The sequence below is a fragment of the Sciurus carolinensis genome, chromosome 14 (genome assembly GCF_902686445.1).
Source record: "Sciurus carolinensis chromosome 14, mSciCar1.2, whole genome shotgun sequence".
Lineage (NCBI taxonomy): Eukaryota > Metazoa > Chordata > Mammalia > Rodentia > Sciuridae > Sciurus > Sciurus carolinensis.
The window spans coordinates 21,989,986-22,003,439 of NC_062226.1; the positions used below are offsets into that span (position 1 = coordinate 21,989,986).

At 31.2% G+C, this 13,454-nt stretch overlaps 1 protein-coding gene across 1 annotated transcript in view; it reads left to right on the forward strand.

The window, feature by feature from the left end:
- Shoc1 (shortage in chiasmata 1) overlaps positions 1-13,454 on the forward strand; it is a 121,120-nt gene that overhangs the window by 53,341 nt on the left and 54,325 nt on the right. The window contains exons 5-9 of the mRNA XM_047525047.1: positions 6,292-6,457; positions 6,662-6,746; positions 8,315-8,447; positions 11,675-11,773; positions 13,206-13,314. Of these exons, the coding sequence (XP_047381003.1) occupies positions 6,292-6,457; positions 6,662-6,746; positions 8,315-8,447; positions 11,675-11,773; positions 13,206-13,314 (592 nt within the window). The remainder of the gene's footprint in view (positions 1-6,291; positions 6,458-6,661; positions 6,747-8,314; positions 8,448-11,674; positions 11,774-13,205; positions 13,315-13,454) is intronic.

The window sequence follows — 13,454 nt, forward strand, 5'->3', positions numbered from 1 at the left end:
AAAGACAAGTATCAGATGACTGGTGTGAAATCTAGGAAGAATGAAAGATTATATAAAAGTAGAAGGGAGACTATTAGAGAAGAGAAAGGGTAACAGAGGGAGGAGGAGGGCAAGTTATGGAAGGGTAAAGGGGGTAGATATAATTAAAGTATGTTATATGTACGAATATGCCATAGTGAATTCTGTATAATTAAAATGCACTAATAAAAAACAAAGTGTCATTTGGGACTTGAGGGAAAATGTTATGGTTTTTAATATTCATCTATAATTCCTTTCTCTTAATTTATTCTAATTATAAAACTTTGTGGGGCTAATACATTAATAAGATAATGTATAATATATTATGTATATGTATAAAGGAATGGTGTGTGAAAAATAATAGGCTGCATAAACATAGGATTATTATTAAGGTCACTATTGACTAGAATCAACTATTCACTGAAAGAAAAATGCTTGAATTTCCCGAATAATTACCAATTGTCCATATCCTATATTTCCTAAGAGGTCCTGTGTCATTTGACATTACTTTTGTAAATTTAGATTTGCAATTACATATATTTTCTTGGTACTCATTGATTGCTTCCAGATTTACAGATAAGTTGATCTTACTGTCTAAATCAAAAGGAACATATTATACTTTGAAATTCAATTAATACTATATATTTGCTGCATCTTATAATAAAGATATAAAATTCCTTAATTATAAGATTATTTTAAAACTTTTTAAAACCTTTTAGTTGTAGATGGACACAATATCTTTATTTTATTAATTTTTTTCAGAGAATCAAACCCAGTGCCTCTCACATGCTAGGCAAGTGCTCTACCACTGAGCTACAACCCCGGCCCTATTTCAAAACATTTTTAAGACATAAAAGGAGTGACTGGTGTTTACTTTTTACTGGTTTGTCGATATTTCTTAGTTTTTAAATACATGTAATCATTTTTCTGGGTATCCTTCAGGATATCCTGGAAATACATAAACAAATACAAATATATCTTTTATTTTTATACTTCCAGATAAAGTTACACATGCATATAATGTAGAGAGTCAATAGTTGATTAATGCTTATCATAAAAAGCAACAATCCCCTGGTTCATCAACCACCCTCATTTTTTCACTTCCCTGAGGTAACTGCTTGCAACTCTTTGATACAGTTTCAAAAGAAACTCTATTCCTTTGCCATTTACAATATTTGTGTCTATATGACATACTTATCCTTCCATTTCTTGATTTTTAAGGCTTTATATATTGAAATTTTACCACAAAAATGAAGATGGAGCTGTCTCTACTCTTCTATTCCCTTACCACCATATACACCCACACTACCTATTGTTTACTCCCCCACTGTAGTTATATTATAACTTTGGTTAGGCCAATAGTATTTATAGAATTGTGATTGTATAAAATACAATGTATATATGCTACCCTTGGCATTTACCTGAAGAATTAATATCATACTATAGTGGTTCATACATACCCATGTTTATGTAGCACAATTCATAACAGCCAAATTATGGAAACAGCGTAAGTGGCCATCAGTGGATGAATGAATAAAGAAAATGTGGTATTTATACACAGTGGAGTTTTATTCAGTCATAAATAAGAATGAAATCATGTCATAATCTTTATCTTTAATGATTTTTTTCTTCCACTATTGTGAAATATCATAAGGTGTGCTTGTTGTGGGTCTGTTTTTACTTAATAGACAGAGCACATGATGTATCCATTCAGTTTAGATATTTATGCACTTCAATTTTATGAAATTTCTTGAATTATCTTTTCAACAAATTCCCTTATCTCTTCCTGAATCTCTTATTGTTCATTTCTTGAGATCGTCTTTAATATCTTTCAATGAAGTTTAACATTTTTCTTTATGAAGATGTTAAATGTTTTATTTTTATGTATTTTTATTTTCTTTTTAAGATGTTACACATCTTTTCTTAGATTTATTTCTAAGTATTTAAACTACCAGTATTAATTATATTTCTAAACCAAGTTTTTTTGTTTATTGCTCATATACAACAAGGCAGTTGATTTTTATAGTACTCTTTTTTTTGTAGCGGGGTACTGGGGATTGAACTCAGGGGCATTCAACCACTGAGCCACATTCCCAGCCCTATTTTGTATTTTATTTAGAGACAGGGTCTCACTTAGTTGCTTAACACCTCGCTTTTTCTGAGACTGGCTTTGAACTTGAGATCCTCCTGCCTCAGCCTCCTAAGCTGCTGGGATTACAGGCATGTGCTGTGGTGCCTGGCTATAGTACTCTTTTTATTTACCCACCTTTTAAACTTTCATATTAGTTTCTTTTTTTTTTTTTAAAGTTGTAGATAGACACGATACCTTTATTTTATTTTTTATTTTTATGTGGTGCTGAGGATTGAACACAGTGCTAGGCAAGCACTCTACCACTGAGCTACAACCCCAGCCCCTCTAATAATTAATTTTAATGTGCATAATTATATTATCTGTGAATAATGGCCATCTATTTCTTCCTATACACTTTTTATATCATTTTTTTTTCTTACTCTGCTGTATAGGACTCCAGAGCATCATTCGATGGAAATACTGATAGTTACTATCTTGTCTTGTTCCTGACAGTAAAGAAAAAACTTTTAACATTCCTATTCCATCTGAAAATTGGTGAAATGTTAGAAGCATTTATGAATTGAGGAAGCTTCCTTTTGTTTCTTGTTTGCTAACAGCTTTTGATCATGAATGAGGACTGAATTTTATCAGTTAAGATATGTTCATCTTAAATATATAGAATGACTCTTTACTAAAAACTCATAGTCCAATAATACAAAAATAAATTGATGTAATATTATGATCAGATATACTCATTATATTATTTTACTGTATATGCGTCATGTTATTGTTTTTTTGGGGTGAGGGTACTGGGGATTAAACCCAGAAGCACTTAACCACTGAGCCACATCCCCAGCCCTTTATTTTATTTTATTTTATTTTATTTTATTTTGAACCAGGATCTTGCTAAGTTGCTTAAGACCTTGCTGAATTGCTGAGGCTGACTTTGAAATTTCCATCTTCCTGCCTCACCCTCCCAAGCCACTTAGATTATAGGCATGCACCACCATGCCTGGCATAACATGTTACTTTTTAATGTTAATATTGTCTTTGGAACATTGCACATATGCTAACATTTTCTTCGAAACCAATAGCTTTTAATGCCTGCAACTTTTAATCTTAGTATGCATCACACATTTCCCAATTCGAGAGCACTAATGCTGCTAATTTCAAATATGTATATAAATGTATTTCTCATTTCCAATTATGGCATTAAAATGAATTTATGAATATGTAATTATTTAATATGTCTTTTTTAGATGTATGTCCACTAGCATAACATAACAATACCCTGTTCATGACAACTTTTTCATTGGGCATATTACTGATTTAAACCAGAGTGATGAGTAAAAAAGCATATTTTTATTCATTTTTAAAATTATTGATGTTTATTTGCCATGTGAATAGTTTTCTTTTGTAAAGTGGTTCTCACTTTTTTGTTTCTTTTCTTGTTGTGTATGTTATCTTTATATATAAAGGTATCAGTGACTCCAAATATATTTAATTTGAACCTAACGAATTCCGTTAATGTTTTCCATTATGGCTGCTTTTGTACTTAGAAAATTCTTCTGCAATTAGATAATTGTTTACTTGTATTTTCTTTAAGATTTTGTATAGTTTTATTCTGAATTTTTTATATGTTTAAAAGTATGAAATTTTTTTTTCGAAATGTTTGGCATTTGTCCCAATATAATTTCCCATTGATTAGAAATGCCACTTGCAGGTTGGGGCTGTAGCTCAGTGGCAAAGTGCTTGCCTAGTACATGTGAGGCATTGGGTTTGATTTTCAGCACCACATGAAAATAAAATAAAGGCATTGTGTTCAACCACAACTTAAAAAAAAAAAAAAAGAAATGCCACTTGCATCATATACTGAATTCTTACCCTCATTAAGAGTTTGTTTCTGGGTTTTCTATTGTGTTGCCTAGTATTGTGTCAGCATTATATGTTTTTAACTATTTAATATATAATTATAACCTGTAGTAATGGTCTCCTCTTTTGTTATTATTTTCCCTACTCTTATATCTTTAGTCTTCTAAATTTCCTTTTTAATCACTTCTACAAGTTCTAAAACAGACCTTGTGGGAAATTGAAATTGTGTTGAGATCCTTTAAAATTTATCTTTTTTTTTTTAATCCAGGAATATGGTTTATCTTGTCTTTTCTTCAAGTTGCTTTTTTTTTTAGTAGTTCTCAATAAAGTTTTTTTATGTTAGAAAACCATTCATTTAATAATTTTAATTAACTAATAATTAATAAATTAATTAAAATTAATAAATTTTATTAACCAAGAGACCTTAGTTAACTCTTTTATTTTTACTTAATTAGTTGGAGTGTTTTAGGTAAACAGAAGTATCTTCTATAGAGAACAAACTCTTCTTCTTTCCTATTAATAGGTTCTTTTTTCTGCTTCTTTTCATAATCAACTAGCCCAAATTTTGTTTTCTGGTGACAATTTAACACTCCCCTATGATAGAAGGAAATAGTCTGTGTGTATCTGTAAAGCACATAGTAGTTGTTATAAAGTAAGAACTCTAGGAAATGCTGTATAGAGAATTTAAAGCAGCATGCTTGGTAAAAAAATCTTTGTATAATTATAGAGAAGGTTGGCTATGGTGAGATGCTGCCATCAAGTGGTTGCATCAAAAAAAGGATTGTTGGAAAACAAAGTCTTGTAACTGACATGAGATGTCCCCATGTATTCCTAGAAATAACAGAATGTGTCTCTGGGTTGGGAAGACATTTAGAGGGTCTGTGTTTGGAAGAGGAAAGTGGAGATGGTGATATAAATGCTGTTTTTACTATAAATATGACCCCATTCATATTTTCAAAATGGACTAAATGGATAAACCATTTTAACTTTCTCAAATAAGACCTCCTAGGACATGGAATTGTCTTTTTTGTGTCATGGAAGATTTTTTGTTCATGAGATCATCAGGAACTTAGGTTCAGATAAACAATCTCTTAGGAGGCTAGTTTATATCACATATTCTCACCAGGTGTAGTGGTGCACACCTATAATCCCAGCAGCTCAGGAGGCTGAGGCAGGAAGATAGTGAGTTCAAAGCCAGCCTCAGTATTTTATCGAGGCCCTAAGTAACTCAGTAAGATCCTGTCTCTAAATAATACAAAAAAGGGCTGGTGATGTGGCTCAGTGTTTAAGCACCCTGGATTCCCTGGCTATCTGACTTACACCACATATTTATATATTTATCAGACATATACATACCACTTATGTAGTTGACCATGAGAGATATCACTGCCTGCAAACTCCATACTATTATTCCTCTCTCACATAACATTCTACCATCACTCAACTGAAAGGCCACTGCCCAGAACTAGAGATCATTGCTCCTCCTTCACAATGTGTTTTTCACATTGGAGGATTTTACTTTCCGAGTGATTTCTTATCTGTGCATATGTTTTCCTTTTTCTCTTTCCACGCAGGAGTTTATTGGTGGGTTTTATGTTCAGAAACTGGCTCCAAAACTCCCAAGGCTCAGGAGCTGTTAGAATTCTCAAACAGCCAAGATTCTAAAGTAACCCAAATTCAACAGGGTGAAGATAGAGAAGAAAAATTTATTCCAGCAATTAACTATTAGCGATAGTGTTTGTTAACATGTAAGATATATCACATTCTCAAGTAGATACTTTGATGTCTAATTTTCATTGTAATTAACTTTATAGTAACCATGCATGAGTAATTTTAAAATGGTATAATCAGAGTTGGTTTCATTTGTAGGCTCTGAAGACTATCTCCCTTCCCCACATGTCAGAGTCTTTGGGGGATGATTAAAGATCTTACAAGTTAAAATCATGCAGAGAAGAGAAGTCCAGGGTCAGCCAAAGTCAATACTTTATTTCTTTAAATGTTTGCTGGCTACTTTGAGGCACAGGATCTTTTCCTTTAGTTATTGGACTTATCTTTATTAATAAAGTATAAATCATTATAGTATAGCTCTTTTGGAACATTTGGCTACTTCCTGGTTTACTAAATAATATTAAAATATATTGAATTTTTTTCACCAATGTTCCATTACTATGCTACGTGCTTTGTGTGCATAATATAATGAAGAACTAAAGAATTTAAAATGTTTGAGAAGCCCAATTATATCTAATGGTTAATAACAGTAAGTATCTAGATCCCTTTGTATAATTTTCAGATTTTTTTCTTATTCCTGTGTATGTCTTATTTCTTTTCAGATTTATTTATTGATAATGAAGAACTAATTTTTATAAATGATTTGGCAACCTATAAAAGTCAGCTACCAACTTTGAATACTCTCTTGAGTAGACTAAAACTCTTTTTGATAAAGGACCCCCTTTTAGACTTCAAAGAACAGATTTTCAAAGAAGCTAATTTTTTCAGGTATTTAATTGTCAGTGGTATAAATATTTTTATAGGAGAATATATTCTTTGTACAATCACAAGTTGAGATGTTATCAATGCTATTTTACCCTTGCTTTACCTCAACTTTCATTTTAGTCATTTGTGTATTTTGGTTACCTACATTTCTTATATAATTTGCTTTTAGTAAAACACTGATCAGTGTTTGATTGTTCTTATTTTAAGGGAACAAGAAGTTTTGGAAGTTTGTGTGAAAGAAGATTTTTATATGGGTAAAGAAAACTTTTGTCAGGAGAAACTAGAAGATGAAGTAGGTATAAATGAGGTGGTAACATTTGACTGTTGATAATATTTTTAGGAAAGTAAGAAAACACACTTATAAATTTTAGTAATATATATGAACTATTTGCGATTATCATATTTAAAAGATTTGATAATGGGTTGAATGTAAATTAAGGAGTCAAATTTACTTCTAAATATTGTTTCTCAGGCTTGACTATACATTGGAATCATTTGAGGAGTTAATTTTTTGAAATAGTTGAAGCCTGGGTACTATCCAGATATAATCTGATTTAATTGATCTGATGTATATCCCAGGCATAGAGAATTTCAAATGTCTCACAATATATATAATTCTAATAATATATATATAATTATATATATAATAATATATATAACTCACAATATATAATTCACAATAATATAATTCTAATATATCTGGTAGAGACAATTGAGAAGTCATGTCTAATTTAAAAAATTGGAGGCTGGGGCTAGAAATATTGATTTATGAATTATGCACAAAGCAGATAGTACCTAAGCTATATGGGAGGTGATCTCATTAAGGGAGTAAGAATACATATTGTCTACGACTAAATTTGAGGTGTACCAGTATGTAATAAGGAAAATAGCATCTTTGCATATAAAGGTCAAACTTCCCAAAGATAACCCTACTTTTTAAGCATATAATATTAAAATATATTGAATTTTACCTAATGTTCCATTATTATGCTATATGCTTTGTGTGCATAATATAATGAAGAACTAAAGAATTTAAAATGTTACAGAATTGTTATTGTAGTATAGTATGTAAGGAATCCTAGAAGTTGAAACTGGAGATATCTTTTTGTAATTTAACAAGCTCAAAAAGTCAGGTCCATATAGATTAGATGCATTCACTAAGGTACTTAAAAAAACTTTTTAGGACAACTGAAAATATTTTATATTTTGGGTTTTTCTTAAAGTATTCAAAGGACATACATATAATGTTTGTATGTATAATGACATTTAAATGGTTTTCTTACAGTTAAAAATTTAACATGATGATAAAAATAATCATTGCCTATTGACTCCTTCCCTCCAGTCCCCCATCTCCTCTCCTGTTAATTTTGAGAGTTGTGCATATAGTCAGTCTCATTTGTTGAGGAAGCCAGGTCTGTAGGAATGAAAAAGAAACATTTTCCATGGAGTGCAGTAAAGATTCATTCCATTCTATCACATCTTTTCACTTCTCCCCATTTACCACTTCCCACTTGCTGCAGTGCTTGTTTTTAATTTAGAATTTTGAAATTTTGCTAATTTTGCAGAAAGAATATGCTTCTGCATCTAGGAATATTGTCTATCACTAATTTAATGAGTGATTTAAAAAGACATTACTCAGAACATTGCTTGTAATATGAGTATACTTTTGGCTGCTACACTTCTATGTTTTTTTGAAAGTATGTATAATATTGAGAAATTGAGTGTGGTTTTAGTTTAAAGTTCAGTGTGCCATTTAAGCAAACATTTATATTTACAAATTCAAAAATATTTACTTAGAATTCCTTCCTAAAAACTTCTTTTAACTATATATTATTTCAACCATCAACTTTTCCTTCTGAGTTTGAATCCTTAGTATCTTCAAGCTTCAAACAAGAAATTGATATTCAACCGCCCTCAGAACTGAAGGAGTCACTAAATGTAATACCAGAAATAAAAAATTGTGTAACCGAAAATGAAAAACTTTTTAAAAGAGGTAAGAATTAAATTTAAAATGTATTTCTTATAAAAACCAATTAATATGATCCTGGTTCTTTATTAAAATATGTCCTGAACCTCCATATTTTGTAAAAAAAAATTTATACAAGTTACATGTTGAAATCTCAAAATTACTATTAATAGGAGTCTTTTCTCATTGTCAGTCTTTTTTTTGGGGGGCGGGGCGGTCAGTGATGGAGATTGAACCTAGGGTCTTAAGCATGCTAGGCAAGTGCTTGCCACTAAGCTACATCTCCAGCCCTGTCATTCTCTTTGTACTTTCTAGGCCTGAAATGTCTCTGACATTAATTATTTCAAAATAATTATGCAAATAAAGCTAAAACACCTATTTCTCTACTGGGTTTATAAAGAATTGTCATATATACAATGAAAACACTATCAGCTTCTATACTGTCTTTAGTGAGCTACAGGAGCAGTTCATAGTTAAGGCACACAGATTAAATATTCATGGAATCAGATGACTGGGAGAGGAATAATGTAGAATTAAGATGATTTTTCCCGAGTTTGTTTTAGTAAATATTAGTGAATTATTTTTAATGACAATTTGAGTCAAATATTTAACTACTCATAAATTCCATTTGAAATGGTCAAAGATATATAGCATTAGGGAGGAATAAAAGAGGGGATCTGTAACATCCACTGAGAAGAGGGATACTTGCCACCCACAGATCATAGACTTGAAGGAATTCTCGCACATAAGACTAAATCAAGGGAATTACTGATCAGGCTACAAGTCAATCAAGGGAATGAAAAACTAACTGAGCAAGTGAATCAAATCCATACCAGAGAGACAGACATTATTACCCTATGTACATGTATGATTACATGAATGGTGTGAATCTACATGTGTACAGCCACAGAAATGAGAAGTTGTACCCCACATGTGTACAATGAATTAAAATGCAGTCTGTAAAAATAAAAATTTTTTAAAAATCCATACCAGAACTTGAAAGTATATCAAAGTTCAAAGCTGCACGGTGGGTCATGAACTTTTTAGCAGGACACAAATCTTAACTCTATAAATGCTGATGGAAAGAGCAATTATAGTTTACTTAGTTAAACTCCCACTCTTCACTCGACTAAAATACTGTATTAAGTAGAACATAGTGATTATTAATATGCTATGTTATTACTGCTTTAAAATTTTTGTATACTAGCTTTAAAATCTGAGTTATCTCCTGGTTAGTGTCCATTGACATATTTTTATTGAGTATGAGTTATATTTCCCTGTTTTTTTATTTTACTAAACATATGGATTGTGTCCTGACATCATACCTGATGTATTACAGAAACTATATTTTACTGTGTTCCTTAAATTAATTTTTTTGTTTGTTTTAGTAGGCTGTTAACTTGGATGAACTCAAACTATGAACTTTATCTCCCTTGTGATGGGAAGAAACTGAAGACTATTAAGTACACTTAGCCTATCTGCTGTGCTTGGAGTCTGCGCCATAAGTGTATATAGCTCACAATTAGGCAGTTTATACAGGGTTTGGGGCTCTGTTGGCTTTCTCCTTTCCTGAATTTTTCTCAGTCACTTTTCAGCTGCTGTGGTAACTGAACTTTAGTTCAGGAAGACCTGTCCTATAATTCTTTAAGACAATAAGACTACAGGTTATTAATTCAAGTTCTAGTTGCCCCAGGCAACACCAACTGTGTCCTCCCTTCAAGTGAAAAGTTGTAAAAATGGGAAATTCACTCAGTTGCAGTTCCCTTCCAGCATCTGCCTGCTTTAGACTATAGAACCTTCTGGTAGTCATTTTATACATTTTGTTCAGAATTATAGATGTTATCTACAAAAGAATATAAGCAATTGTCAGGAGCAAAACTCTTCATTCTCTTTTACATAATTCTTTTTATCTTCTAGTATTCTACTAACTCTGGACCACAAATGAGTTTTCCCTTCCTTTTTCCTCTACTTCACTTTTGTATATATTTAGCTGTCAGTCTAGTAGGACTCGGAAGGGAAAACTGCTGGTATGTTTTATGCTATACTGAAGCAGAAGCCACAAATACAATTTTGAAAGAAATTAATTATAGCCTCTGAGATCTTGGAGAAAGGGAGAAATTTTTGATAGAAAAATATGCTGAGTTTCTAATGTTAATAGGGAAATTGAGATTCTGCTTTTTTTCTAATAAACTAGAAAAAAGTCAAGATAAACTATATTTTTAAAATTAATGATAATGCATGGATTTAAATAAGGTGATATATAGTTTCTAAACACATAGAGAAAAAAGCCTCTAATCAGTAGAATTAATTCTTTGGAAAATAAAATAAAGCAACCAAAAGGAATTAGAAGCATAAAATCAGATTATAGAAGTACTACCTTTGTCTGAATAGATATAAATGGATTAAGCATCTCCATTAAATGAGAGATGACTTCTTAGATTAAATTTTTAAAGTAAAGTTAATTGCCATGTTTCTGTAATTTTAAGATCCCACCAACCACAAGATGCAGTATCAACTGTTTATAAACAGTTGATAAACTGTTTATAAACATGTTTAGGAGAAAAACATTCTAAGTATAAGTGATTATAAGATTAATCACAATTTCACAAACCATGAAAAACTATGTCTTATCGTCAGGGAATTACCACATGTGCTATTTACAAGAGTTGTGCCTTGAAAGAAAGAAAGCAAAAGGTAAAAAGATTGGCACAGTGTGTCAGACATCTGAAAAGAAAAAGAAAAAGTGGCAGTATTAATATAGACAGGGACTGGGGATGCTACTGAATGGTAGAGCATCTGCCTAGCATACATGAACCCCTGGGTTGAATTCCCAGACCACATGTAGAAGCCTAGCTAAATGGAGCATAGAAAGTCATTGTGTATTGATGAAGATTAAATCTTTCAAAGTGATCTTATTCTTTGAAATTTATAACTTATGGATTTGACACCCTGTCTTAGCTTCCAAAGATTATGTAGATTTCCCCATTTTTATTTTTCTTTGGTAATTTTGATTGACAGTAGAGGGATACATAGAGGTAATTTTGACTGACAGAAGTTAGCATGTCTAGATGAATGACGTTCACTATTAAGTCAGCATTTTCTTCAGAAGTATAATCTCCACTTCTTTCTAAAAGGAAAACTGACCTACAATAAAGCAGGATACTTTAAAAGGAAAAGGCCACTGAAAAATGTTACAAAAAAACTAATTTAATGGTACTTTTGTTGCTAGTAGAGTTTCTACCTTTTCCTTTCAGATCTTTCTACCAAGCATGGAATTGATATTAATGACAAACATAGCTCCACAGAGATTGTGGCTATTCAAAGCCACAGTGAACCAGAGTGCAAAAAATCAGGTAGAAAATTTCAATAATTGATCTTATCAAGGACTACAAATATATGATACAAAAGTACAGTGTATTCACATATATGATCCATTCTGAGTCCGTTTTCCATTTTAAAATTTGGTTATTATAATCCTACTTGTCATGTTTTCCTCTTCTCTATCCCTTTATATTTGTTACTACCAGAATCTTATCAACATCAAAAGTAATATATAGAGGAGAGTTACAAAGATTGGAGAAGAGGAATGGAGAAAGTAGCATTAATATTAGAAATAGAAATCTTAAAATATTATAACTTAATATAATTTTATTTTATCTCAGTATTAGCAATCTTGCTGATCTCTGTTATACTTTTTAAAACTTTAGCTTTTTAATTCCCTCACAATTTCATCATTCTCTGCTCTGTCATTATTGTATTATTATCTTACTTAATTTGGAACCTCAGGATCATCTTTTGTTCCAATATAATGCCAAACTATGTTATTTCTTAACTCTATTGATGATACTGCTACTTAGTTACATTTATAATTGGATCACATTAATCATCTATTTGGAAGTTTACTTCTTTATTTATTAACATGATAAAATTGTTTATTGCTGACTGTCAATAAATGAAGATACATTTTTCAAACCCCACTCTATAAATGTATAATTCTTCTAGGCCATCTAGAATCCAGACTCATTATGGTAAAAAATTACTTTTCATAATATTATTTACTTAACATCAGCACTATTCAGTAAGGAAATAAAATAGTACTATCTCCTAAGTACTAACAAAATAAGCTGTCATAATTGAAACCATTATTATATATAAAACTTAGAACTTATCTTATAAAATAAACTCAGGCCGGGTGTGGTGGCACACACCTGTAATCCCAGCAGCTTGGGAGGCTGAGGCAGGAGGATCTCGAGTTCAAAGCCAGCCTGAGGAAAAATGAAGTGCTAAGGCAACTCAGTGAGACCCTCTCTCCAAATAAAATACAAAATAGGGCTGGGGATGTGGTTCAGTGGTTGAGTGCCCTTGAGTTCAATCCCCCGGTACCAAAATAAATAAATAAATAAATAAACTCAGTAAACTTTAGCTATTAATGTAGTTTTTAAAAAATCACTACTAGGGCTGGGGATATAGCTCAGTTGGTTGAGTGCTTGCCTCTCAAGCACAAGGCCCTGGGTTCAAATCCCCAGTACTGCAAAGAAAAAAAAAATCACTACTAGTGTAGTTAAGATATCATGTGACATATATTTATATATGTACATTTATATATACATGTATATATATACATATATATAAATTTAAGCCTATTATTTATGTCTCAAGTAACCCAAATTTGTTTTATTGAAATATTTTGTTGTAACAATGATCAAATATAGTAATTGATTATAAAATGTTCTAAATTTTATTTTATTCAGTGTTATATAACTTTTTAATTTTCATATATTCCAGGAGAATTGGAAATACCACTAACTCCTCTGCACCTAGCAAGTCAACTTTCTTCAGTAAATTCATTATGTACAGTACTTCAGACATTTCCATTTTCTTCTGTTTTTAAAATGTAAGCAAAGATTGTATCTAGAACTCAAGTTGTGATTCAGAATAACCAATTTTTAACATGATCTCTCCATATAAAGGCAATTCTCAAGATAATTCCATGAAAACATGTAAGAGATAATATAGTGTCTATCATAAGCAACT